The sequence below is a fragment of the Hyposmocoma kahamanoa genome, unplaced genomic scaffold (assembly GCF_003589595.1).
Source record: "Hyposmocoma kahamanoa isolate Upper Pololo Valley unplaced genomic scaffold, ASM358959v1 97117, whole genome shotgun sequence".
NCBI classification, from domain to species: Eukaryota; Metazoa; Arthropoda; class Insecta; order Lepidoptera; family Cosmopterigidae; genus Hyposmocoma; species Hyposmocoma kahamanoa.
The window spans coordinates 1-11,389 of record NW_020655310.1 but is presented as its reverse complement, the minus strand read 5'-3'; the positions used below and the strand labels follow the sequence as shown (position 1 = coordinate 11,389).

The 11,389-nt window shown below is 37.5% G+C and overlaps 3 protein-coding genes across 3 annotated transcripts in view; 1 reads left to right on the top strand and 2 right to left on the bottom strand.

Moving 5' to 3' along the window:
- Nucleotides 1-11,378, bottom strand: part of LOC113238649 (suppressor of fused homolog) — a gene marked incomplete at its 3' end in the record, with an annotated part of 20,345 nt that extends 8,967 nt beyond the window's left edge. Inside the window, exons 1-5 of the mRNA XM_026475483.1 lie at nucleotides 11,290-11,378; nucleotides 9,787-9,901; nucleotides 9,291-9,383; nucleotides 1,427-1,623; nucleotides 807-961 (exon numbers count right to left, since the gene is read on the bottom strand). Of these exons, the coding sequence (XP_026331268.1) occupies nucleotides 807-961; nucleotides 1,427-1,623; nucleotides 9,291-9,383; nucleotides 9,787-9,901; nucleotides 11,290-11,302 (573 nt within the window). The remainder of the gene's footprint in view (nucleotides 1-806; nucleotides 962-1,426; nucleotides 1,624-9,290; nucleotides 9,384-9,786; nucleotides 9,902-11,289) is intronic.
- On the top strand, nucleotides 5,366-8,498 carry LOC113238646 (protein ALP1-like). The gene is made up of 2 exons (XM_026475481.1): nucleotides 5,366-5,744; nucleotides 7,306-8,498. The coding sequence occupies exons 1-2, from the start codon at nucleotides 5,440-5,442 to the stop codon at nucleotides 8,180-8,182; spliced, it is 1,182 nt and encodes a 393-aa protein (XP_026331266.1). The 5' UTR covers nucleotides 5,366-5,439; the 3' UTR covers nucleotides 8,183-8,498.
- Nucleotides 5,978-8,565, bottom strand: LOC113238648. Its single transcript, XM_026475482.1, has 2 exons — nucleotides 8,379-8,565; nucleotides 5,978-7,230 (listed from the first exon to the last, which is right to left on the bottom strand). Exons 1-2 carry the CDS (start codon nucleotides 8,548-8,550, stop codon nucleotides 6,554-6,556), a joined length of 849 nt encoding a protein of 282 aa, XP_026331267.1. The 5' UTR covers nucleotides 8,551-8,565; the 3' UTR covers nucleotides 5,978-6,553.
- Nucleotides 11,379-11,389: the final 11 nt, after the last annotated feature.

Sequence of the window (11,389 nt, the reverse complement as noted above, 5' to 3'; positions counted from 1 at the left end):
ACCAGACCTGGCGAGAGATGTCGCTATTCACTGTATTCACAAAAAATAATTGAATATCAATTCAATAAAAATTTAATTAACTAAAGTTTGTTATATTTTGTACTAACAATTTATTTATTAGACAATAATTCAAAATATACAGGTAACAAGGTAAGGTACATACAATAAAAACTTAAATACTAGAAACTAAAACTAGGATTGAATTATATGAATACGAATGGGTCACCGTAACAAGGTGCCCAAGATGCTGGCAGTCTTCCCCTGTGTAGGGTTTCCCAGACAGACCTACTTCCGCTCAGCCCGCCATTTTCTCTTTGTACGGTATGGTTGTCATTCTTTCGTGCAAATTCTCTAAAATCCTAGAAAAATGCCTTATTATGCTGTTTTGGAGTGCAAAAATATTACTCGTAGTGGTATTTCATATCATCGGTAGGTCTTATTGTAACAAATTTACAATTTTCTGTTTATCGAATTGGTTCAGATGTTAATCGTTCGTCGTAGTCCAGCTACTGGCCGCAAGATGGCAGCACGTTGACTAAAATAATACAAAATCAAAACGTCGTAATTTGTAAGAATGAACTTTCAACGATATAACGAGTGAGTAAAGTTTATATTAACAGTCCAGAATTTGTCACATCTTTTTTAAATTAGAAACTATGACCAATCATTATCAATATTTCATAGTGTTTCAAATAATGATAGTGTAAGTTTTGGCGACATCTGTTCTGATAGTAATCCGGCTTAAGTCACTTCCATTGTTTTGTTTTATTCTGTGAGAAATGCTGTTAGTAAAACAGTTTACTAACCTGTAAGTAACTAACAGTGCCGTGTGCAGTGTGCACCATGCTGAGTTGTGGATCTTCTGCGACCAGTAAGTGTCTGACGCGAGTCGGTTTTGACGACGTATCGCCGTCTAATGGCGCATGCCACGATATGTGATCGCCTGCGCAGAATTTGTTACCTACGAATATAAATCATTTGTATTTTAAATACCTAATTCCTTTACGTTAAAAATGCGGTTCGAAATTCAAACCGGCCAATGAGACGGCTTTTATATCACGTGAAATAGAGTTCGAATTTTAAAATTACCAGTAAATAGCCTTAACAGATTTTTGTTTTAATTTTATAAGCATTGAACTACATATATATATTATGATATCAAGTGACAGGATGAATAAGTCGTGCGCCTGATGGTAAGTTACACGCCTGTCCATAAGAGTTGCAGTGCCACTCAGAGCTTTAAATCGCAAAGATGTAAGGGGCACTGCCACTGCACCTGTCACCCTGAGACATAAGTGGACAAATGTGCCTGTAATTTCACCAGCACCCTTACCCTTCAAAACCAGAACACAGTAATCCTGACATAGGTAAGGTGGCAGTACTTCCCTCGACGAACTCTTTCACAAGGAGTTCTACTGCTACTAACCTGTAGTAAATACGTATCTAGCCAACGCCTGCAGAAGCGCGGCTGGCCACAAGGGTGGATTCCCTCCAGCCTCCTCACTGAGTCTGAAAGTGAGTTCGAAGCCGTAGCCGGAGGGCTGCGGAGTACCAGCCGAGAGGACTACTCGATCGGGCGGGGGATGGACGCGCCCGTCGCCGTGGAGATCGGAGAGACCAAAACTGGAAACGTAATACAAGGAATGAAAATAAATATTAATTGATTCTCAAAGAAAAAAATATCTATTGTAAATGTGCACTTTTTTAAATAAACGATATTTATTTAAATTTATATATATACTCATATACATATATTAATTGTTCCAATTATATTAGTTGTCTATGGATTAATTATAAATGAACTGCATTCAAGGTAACAATATTATTATGTTTAATATTTGGTATTCAAAAATAATATGTGGTCCTCTTTTTTATTATTGGTCTTTTCTTTTAAATATTGATGATACTTATAAGCAGTAGTATCTTTTGATATTGATCTTTTAATAAATCTTGGTTGCTTGATTGCGCCCTCCATTCAATAGGTTAGGTTAGTATATGGAAAAGTAGCACGAGCCGAGTGAGCGAAACGAGCGTGCCGCGGCAGCGGCCGGGGAGTGCCAGGAGCCAATTTACTTGCGTTTCCGAACATGTTTTTAGATCAAATTATATTATGATTAATATAATATTAGTCTATACATATAATCAACGTGTATTTAGTTTTAAAAATAAGTATCTAAATTTTATTTTTCAAGCTCATTTTTAAGATCATTCAGTCCTAAGGTGGCTAGGTAGGGTAGGTGCCTCGGAAGCAATTGGGAGGCGTTGAAGCTGTCCAGAGGGTGCTACTGCATTTGAAAAAAACCTGAATTGTGTATATTAAGTAGATAACAAATGCATTTTTTTTCTTGTTTTTCTGTGTTTAGTTAGTATAAAAAATAACTAAGTTTTTTTGTGGTGATGGGCAGTGATATTTTTTTATTAAAAAAGTTTGGGAACCTGTGCATTAGATCGACCCCTCCTACGTAAAATATCGTATGTCGAAATCGCCAAGTTTACAGGGGAGCGTTTTAAAGTTTTGAATTCACTGAAATGGGCATAACACGTGACTTTAGAATTTCTCAGTTTTATTCGGAAAAGCTCGTTACTTTAAAACTCGTTCTCGAATAAAAACTGAGAAATGCTAAATTCACGTGTTATGCTTATTTCAGTGAATCCAGAACTTTAAAACGCTCCCCTGTAAACATGACAATTTCGACATACGATACTTTACGTAGGAGGGGTCGAGATGATAACTTATTTAAGGGAAGGTAACCAGCATGAAGTTTAAAACAAAAGACACATCAGGTTAAAATGGATTTTATATCTATATATATCAGGGACGAGGCGTGAAATTGTCGTTAGTAAAGTCGGAGCAAAACGAAAAACGCTTTCATTAAGAAAAAGTGGCGCTTTGGCGACTCTTGAACACAGTTTATTAGCACACAAGGTACTAGTATACTTCATTTCACTGGTTAACTTATTCTACATATATATACACGGTGGAACGGAACGACCGACAAAGCCGAAAATATCACGTTAAGAACCCTACATACATGAGTTTTATTTACTTTAAATGAAAATCAGAGCAGTTGGAAAATGTTCGTCCAGATTTAAACTTTTCGCGGTGCAACAACCCTACGCGAATCAATCGTGTTAGTACATCTACTGCCCCACAGGCGGCGTTCGTGTCATTGGTACTCGCAAAAGAAATAAGTGTACTCACTTGAATAGGTAATTAAAAAACATTGAACTTACTTTAAATTAAAAGGATGTTCGATTTGTCCACGTCCCCTTTACTCTTGCAGACATTCAGACATTTCAGACACATTCCTGGGTGTGCCGGTCACACGCCGATGTGGTTTTCCACACAAACACACTAATACACTTTACTTGCTTAACACAAACACTACTTATAAACAGCACTATTCCAATAAGTTGCTGTCACAACCCAAAAATTAATAAGTAAACGTTGTTTTGTGTTGTAAACACGAGAAAAACATGAGACCACGAGTCACCAAACAACCAGGCATTTTGAACTAATTTATGAATGAAAAAGTGTTACCAATTAGACTAAAGCAAATATCACTAAACAGAATGGTCACAGTACAAGCAAAAGACTCCTGAATACTAAGATAAAAATAATATTAAATTTTAAACGATTAAACCTAATTAAATACGCACCAATAAATACCAAATTTTTTTTTTGTCGCTAGAAATAAAAGACGCTTTTGATGTCAAATCGTCACATAAAGGGACAAAGTTGCTTACTTGGCAACTCTGCATAGTGATGCGCGCGGCGGCGGCGTACGCATCGGATATCATTGATAACTAATATCTAAATGTTAATTTTAAAAAGACAATTATGATAAAGAAATAGGTTTCGCAATAATCGTCTTGTCTGGTATAAGTACGATGAGCAATTCAAAAGTAAAAGTAAGGTAACTGCAGGTCGTTTAATGAATTGTAATAAATAATCAAATTTAACAATGTAATAATCGATACTCAAAAATAAGAAAACGAACCGTGGAGGTGGTCTGCAGACCTCCAAGCACCGATTTATTTATTTTCACATTACATTTATTAAAATTTCAATTACTCATCTCAAGTTAACAGAAATTTTCGTTTTAAATGTTGATCTCATTAAAATGAACTCTTCGTTTTAAAGTTAGTAAATTCTTGTATTGTAAATTAAAACTATTTCCAAATGCATTGAAAAATAGACTAGTACAAAAAAAACGATCTCCCAATTATGCTGCCAAAAACAGATAACAGGTATCAAATCTCTAAATCTCTAAGGTTATAAGCGACGTGATTGGCTGCCTCAATTTACTATTTTACGTCAGGGTCGGATTAAGGGTTACGAGACTATTGTAATTTGAGTATTTGACCAATGTTGTAGAACGTGTTTACTTAATTTAGTTATGTTTATTTAAGTTAGTCTTATCTTATGACGCAGAAAACATGGTTGAACTCCTGTCAGAATCATTTAGAAAACTTTACTTTTCTTAAGTTGTTGTAGGTAGTTTATAACAACGCATAGTTTAGAAACAACATGTCTCCCGAAGATTCTATGAGAGGTGCATTTTTTCGGTAAATGTAAATATTGGGTCGTCAAACACGGAATTTAGGGGTGTTAATTACTCTCAAAATAATACAATAAAATACCCGAATAATTAATCATGATTCACATGATGACCGATCAAACAAAGTGATTGATCAAAGAAAGCGACTGATGGGGTGCTGATCAACGACGGAGGTCAGCGACCTATTAAATTTCAAAGTTTTTTGCCCTGAGTACCTCCCGGTAGTTGCCTCCAAACAGCTGTGTTTTATGATGTAGGGTTGACAATACAGACTTTTCAAGCAAATCTTTATCATTGAATAACTTGGAAACTATTACACTTAGAGCAAAAAGACTTTCAGTACAGTTAAGTACATATTTAAGACTCTTCACGGTTTTCGGCTTTGTCGGTCGTTCTGTTCCACCCGGTATACACATAAAATTTAGCACAAAATGTAGTCTTTGGAATAAATATGTGGAAATCGATTTATATGGACGCCTCGCCACTTATATATATCACGCAGCAAGTTTGCAGGGTCACTTCACTTTTTATTTTTATGGCTCCATCAATATGAGAACTGATGATTTTGCCAATGTCACAGTTGAAAGAAAAAAAACGAAACAAAAAAAAATTTTCGCTAAGCTCTAATAGGACATTAACCGGTGTTGGTAAGTTGGACTACGGGAGTACTCAGTTGAGAATGTAAAACAAAACAGCAAAACAATATTTATAAATATATGTTATTTAGGCTGCCTACGCACTGGCGACCATAGACGCGGCCAGGCCGCCGCGGCCATGGTCGCCGGTGCGTAGGCAAGCGCGACATGTACTGGCGACCATAGACGCGGCCAGGCCGCCGCGGCCATTTTTTGCAGTCGACTTCCAAGGGTGTGTCAAGATGGACGTGCAGAAGATAATCACGCTAACTGTGCTTGTGTATTTACTACGAAAACGAAAACGGAAGATTTCACGTAAAAGACAGTTTTGGGTGCATCCATTACTTTGCGAGAGAAAGACTAAAGGATTATATTATACTTATTTTTTGGATTTAAAAATGTATGAGAAGAGATTCTTTAATTACATGAGAATGTCAAGGAATACTTTTAACCTGTTACTGGATACAATAAAACCAAAAATTACTGGAACTGATAACAACTATCGGAAATGCATTCCAGCAGAAGAAAAATTAGTAATAACAATAAGGTAAGCTTTTTCTTTTTACCCGACTACGGCGAAGCAAAAGGAGGGTTATGATTTTGACAGGCTATGTATGTATGTATGTATATATGTATGTATGTATGTTCATCTGTTCCCTCGTAACTTCTAAACTACTTATCAGAATTCGACAAATGATATATCGTTAGAAGCGTCTTAACAGTCCGCTGGTTATAGACTATACGGCGTTTCACAAAATCTAATGTGGCGCCCTCTAACGGGCAAAACATACAGAGTAAAAAAATAAAGTTAAGATAAATATGCCGTGTTTGATATCGTTTGAAAGCGCTTTACTTGTACATTATGAATATATTAAGCTTGTCACCAAATTTAGTATGGCGCCCTCTAGCGGACAAAAAGTTTTGTCGTAGTTGGGTTTTAGGTTTTTTACTTTATCTTGTTTAAATACAGAATGTTTAAAAAATACGAGATATATTTTAAAGGGTGTTTCGGAATGGAGTATTGTGTACAGGAAAAATAAAAATAATGTGATAGGGCCTTTTTTTACTTAAACCGCTAAATGGATTTTTTTGTAAATTTGAATTATACAAGACTCGATTCTGAATCACCCTAAACCACCATTGTTGTGTTTTTCACAACAACCTGTATAATTCATTGTCCAAGGTTTTGCCACTTTAAAAAATTTATGAACTATTGTTCAGTAGTATTCTACTTTACGACTTTGAAAAGGAGAGGAAAAGGGCTTGCTTATAACATGTTTTTAAATATTAAAAAACTGAAGTAGATAATCAAATTATTTGTATTTTCATAACTTAAAAAATGGCAATTGTTAACAATTAATCATTCAAATTGGGAAATAGGTCTATCATTTCTGAATTTTGAGAAATATCAGAATAATGAGTATGAGTACCGCTGTAATTTGAATCATCTGATATCCTGTTGGTAGTAGAATAACCTGAATAACTCGGTCGATGCGGGTCATATTCTTGGTCGTTAAGAGTATTGAAATTACTTGAATAGTTTATGCGCGCTGTTGTAGGTGTACAGTTCGGTTGGTATTTTTCTATAATTTCCATGATTTCCATTTTCGCTTTGGTCTTCATTGCAGCAGGGATTGTTTGAAATCTTTCGAGGAGGGATAAAAGAAACAGTCTGTCACAATTTGAATCATTCTGTGTAGTCGCTATGGTCTTATGCAGAACTGAAATTAGAGGGTCTGTATCGGATTCTTCGTTTGGTATTTTTTTCTTCCTTTTTGTTCTAAGCGACTTTGATGCAGACTGTTGAGTCTCGAGATCAGAAGATCTTGCACTTTCATTTTCTTGACTTGCCTCTTCGAGACTATTTTCTGTTGCGTTTGTGTCCAGCACTGATTTCAAAAACATTAATTGGTTGAAATAGGTGTATTGTGATTTACGTTTTGCAGCAGAACCACTTTTGACATCTTTAAGACGGCGCAGCTCTCTTGTGAAACAGTCTCTAAGGTTTTTCCATCTTTTTTGGAGAGTAATGCCTGTAAATCAATAAATAAATGTAGTACATATTACAAAACTAATATTATGTTTATTAATGTGAATTTTATTTTCAGGTATTTGGCTACTGGGTGTTCTTTATCTCATATAAGTCATGAATACCGTATAGGGCTTCCTACAGTATCGGAAATAGTATTTGATGTTTGTGAAGCAATATGGGAGATATTAAAACCAATTGTGATGCCACAATTGACCAGAGATAAGTGGATTCAAACGGCTGAAGGTTTTCAAAAATACGCCCAATTTCCCAATTGCATCGGAGCCATCGACGGCAAGCACATTAGAGTTATCAAACCACAACATTCGGGATCTCTTTATTACAATTACAAGAATTATTTTTCAATCGTGTTACTTGCAATATGTGATGTAAATTATAAATTTCTTTACGTAGATATTGGAGCATACGGCAAATGCAGTGATTCGTCAATTTACAAAGACTCTGTATTTTATCATAGGCTTTTAAATAATGATCTCGATACTCCGAGCAATAACCCCATCAAAGAAAATGGCCAATCAATGCCGTTCGTTTTAGTGGGTGATGAGGCGTTTTCACTATCGGAACATATGATGCGACCGTATGCTGGGAGAAACTTGAATAATGTAAAGACTAATTTTAATTATCGACTATCCCGTGCCCGCCGCTATATTGAATGTACATTTGGAATATTAGCCAATAAATGGCAGATTCTTCACCGACCCCTAAACGTCAAGAAAGAATTTGCAGTTGTGATTATAAAAGCTCTATGTGTGCTTCATAATTTTGTGCGAGAAAGAGACGGATATGATTTCAAGGACACGTTAACTGTACCAGAGGCTTTATTAGAAATACCTGCATGTTTACCTAATAGAGCAAATAGAACATCAACCGAATATCGAGATATATTCGCAAACTACTTCAGTACCGATGGTCGCTTGCCCTGGCACAATTTGTAAATATATGGGTGCGTACCTACGACGGCTGCTCAGTTTGTGCGTTGAGGCACTTGCTCGCCGCGAGCCGCCATTGCGCGCCGTAAACAAAATGGCGTCGAACGCACATGCGGTATGCTAGTTGCACACTGTACACTAGTTTACCCACGACTACAGTTAAGGGTTAATTTACTTAGGCATAATAAAATAAAATACTAACCAAGTTCTGCCTTTTCTTTATCTTCCATGGATTCACCGCCAAATATATCGACCACTTCAAGCCACAACTGCCGCTTAACATCTTTATTGGAGTAATCATTTGATGCTAAATCCCATAAACCTCTTCTATTTTCAACTTCAATTATGAACCTTTCCGTGTCGAAATTGGCCATTGTAAAATAATCACTCTGTAGCTAGCTACACGTCTGGTCGCCGCGGCCGATGCGGTAGCACTGATGATGTTCTCGACGGCCACGATTGGTCGCTGGTCGCGTGGCATCACGCCGCGGCCAACGGTGGCCGCTGGTCGCTGGCCGCTAAGTGCGTAGGGGCTATAGCGATTGCCATATAAAGTCCAGAATTCACTGGCCGCCGCGGCCAGGTCGCGGCGACCATGGTCGCCAGTGCGTAGGAGCTCTTAAGTGGATAAATTTACATAGAGTAACAATATGGGGGGAGAACACTAAAGTTAAGAGGTTGTTTATGTTAATGGGGCGGGGGAATTTTGGAGAAAGTAAGTTATAAAGTGGAACAGCAATATTAGGACAATTGAAAAAAATGTGTTCCAAGGTACCATCTAGGCCGCACTCGCACAGAGAGTGGTCTCGAACTCTGATTTTACGCAAAAATACAGGTGTGCAAACATGGCCTAAGCGCAAACGAATAATAGTGGAAGTGATGTTTTTAGGCAAATCGCGACGTTTAAAAAACCAGGGTTTAGTGGGTAGATTTGGTTGGAGGTTACCATAGTGTCTACCAACAGTTTGTCGTGATTCCTGCCAAAGGACCGACCAGGAGGCTAGGGTCTATCGCGCTCGGATCACTTTTCAAGTCCCTCACACAAAAAGTCTCATAGGAAGCTTAACAGTAGGTTCTAACGGCATGACGCGTTTATGTGTCCTGGTAAAGGTACCTGACGTAGTGCCAGTGTGGTGGTATGTGCTCCTCAGGCTTGCCAGGGTTCCAGTACATGCTGATGTAGTCCAGAGGATCGTGGCCTCCCAGCCTGTAAGAAATGCATGAAAATATTTGGATTCGTTGATAAGGAAGTTTTCTTATTGAATATTGTTTTGAGTTTCTCCTTATTTGTCACTTGTTCCAGTGCCGTTTACCCTGTACATGGTATTTACTGTTACTTGCAAAATAAAAAAATAATTTTATTTACATGTCCTCAATTAAAAGTATGAACTCATAAGCCCGCACTAGGAAAACCCTGTATCGCGGGTACCATGGACACACTCATGGACATCCACAAATTAAACCCAAACTCACAAGACAAGAAATGTAGGCCATGCAAATATTTCTCCCGGCCTGAAAATTGTTGAAAATTATTTACATTAAATTCTTATACAATTTTCTATTCACTGAAAAGCTTTTAATAATCCGTGATTGTAGCTAATGCAACTCACCAATACTTCAGCCTAGTGGTGACCTGCAGTGGATTGGGCTGGTCAGGGTACAGTCTGGAGTACGCTTCGCAGAGAGCTTGCAAGCCAGCTGGTACGGAAGCTACTGGTCTATCAGCTGCAGAAAAAAAGTTGTTTATAAAATACAAGTACAAGAAATGTCTTTTAGTTTTTATGAAGTGGTTGAGGTGCTTCTGCACACCTTCAAATGTTGCCCTCCAGTGGGAATACGAAACTCACTTCTCGGCAAACTTATGCCTCAGTTATAGAAGTAAATATCTAAAAAAAGCCAAAAAGAAGCTAAAAAAAGTTGTAGTAATTTTTGTTTATTGCACTTGGTGGCAAACGATTTGCCTGCCCAAAACAATTGCAGTACCACTCAGAGCTTTAAATCACAAAGATCTGTGGGGCACTGGATCCGTCTCCCTGAGACATAAGTTGACAAGTCTCAAGTGCCTTTGATTTCACCAGCACTCTTAGCCCTTTAAAACCGAAAGACAGTAAAACTCACATTACTGCTTGATAACCGAAATAGGTAAGGTGGTACCTATTTCGGTTATGACATGAAAGCATAATTAACAAACTTAGTTTGGTGGGTTGGATAGGAGTGGGAGTTCACTGCACCAGCGCTCCTAAAGACGAGCCACCTCTGCTGAGAACCATAAGTCAAACTCCTCCAAATAATCCTTTATTCCATTAGGTAAAATTTTTACACTTGAAAATGACAATTTTCAAGCTACTGCTCGGTCGAGGGAGAATCTCGAGGGATTGCTCTTTTCAAATAAATTTAAATGCTATAGAATACATTTTGAATCATATTTGTGTGGAATCTAGACTCATGCTGTCTTTCCATACATCTTTATCTACAATTTTGTAATATGACTTTTCAATTAAAATACTTTCGTACATCGTACATTAGACATTTCAATTGCCTTTATCATATACATGTGGCGGCTTTAGACAACGCATATTATTAGAGGCTCACAGTGGAGCTTAATAATTTCAGGCCTAATCCAATTGTACCGCTGGCCGAGAGGGGCTGGATTAGTAATTAAATCCTTCACATCTCCAGATAACCTGGAATCTATCAGTGATACCACATAGTTGTATTGCGTATCGTCTTGATTAATTGCTAATAAAGTGACTGGACTTCTATGTGAGCAAACCAGCCGGCTGGGCGGTCAAACCAAATACATTTATAACTTATTTATATATGGCTGACCATGAGACCTAAACAGGGCTAAAAAGTGTTCATAGCAAAAAGCAATATGCTAGTTCTTTCTTTTTTCTTACTGGCGGTACCCTGCTAGATTTTCGTCAGTGTCAAGTGTTCCGCTAAGTAGTTTTATGGGGTTTCAGTAAGTTCTGTAACTTTGTTGAAAAGAACACGCTCAAGAAATTGATTTTGTAATAAAAAAAATAGTTTCATTTCCTTATGTATAATAAACATATCAGACCGCATATAGATACAGACCTCTCATCATGATAACGGTTAGTCTTTCTCACCTGACTGACTCATCTTGCTATCATCGTGATCTGCAGTCTGCGCAGACGCAACGAACGATAACGCACTACTTCGGATAACGCCACCCGCCGGCGCGTCGCC

What these genes read in the sequence shown, in the direction of transcription:
- LOC113238646 (XM_026475481.1), top strand. Translation starts at nt 5,440, where the DNA reads ATGGACGTGCAGAAGATAATCACGCTAACTGTGCTTGTGTATTTACTA. An exon ending in AAATTAGTAATAACAATAAG is followed by an intron (nt 5,745 to 7,305) that starts GTAAGCTTTTTC and finishes TTTTATTTTCAG; the next exon opens with GTATTTGGCTACTGGGTGTT.
- LOC113238648 (XM_026475482.1), bottom strand. Translation starts at nt 8,550, where the DNA reads ATGGCCAATTTCGACACGGAAAGGTTCATAATTGAAGTTGAAAATAGA. An exon ending in TAAAGAAAAGGCAGAACTTG is followed by an intron (nt 7,231 to 8,378) that starts GTTAGTATTTTA and finishes ATTGATTTACAG; the next exon opens with GCATTACTCTCCAAAAAAGA.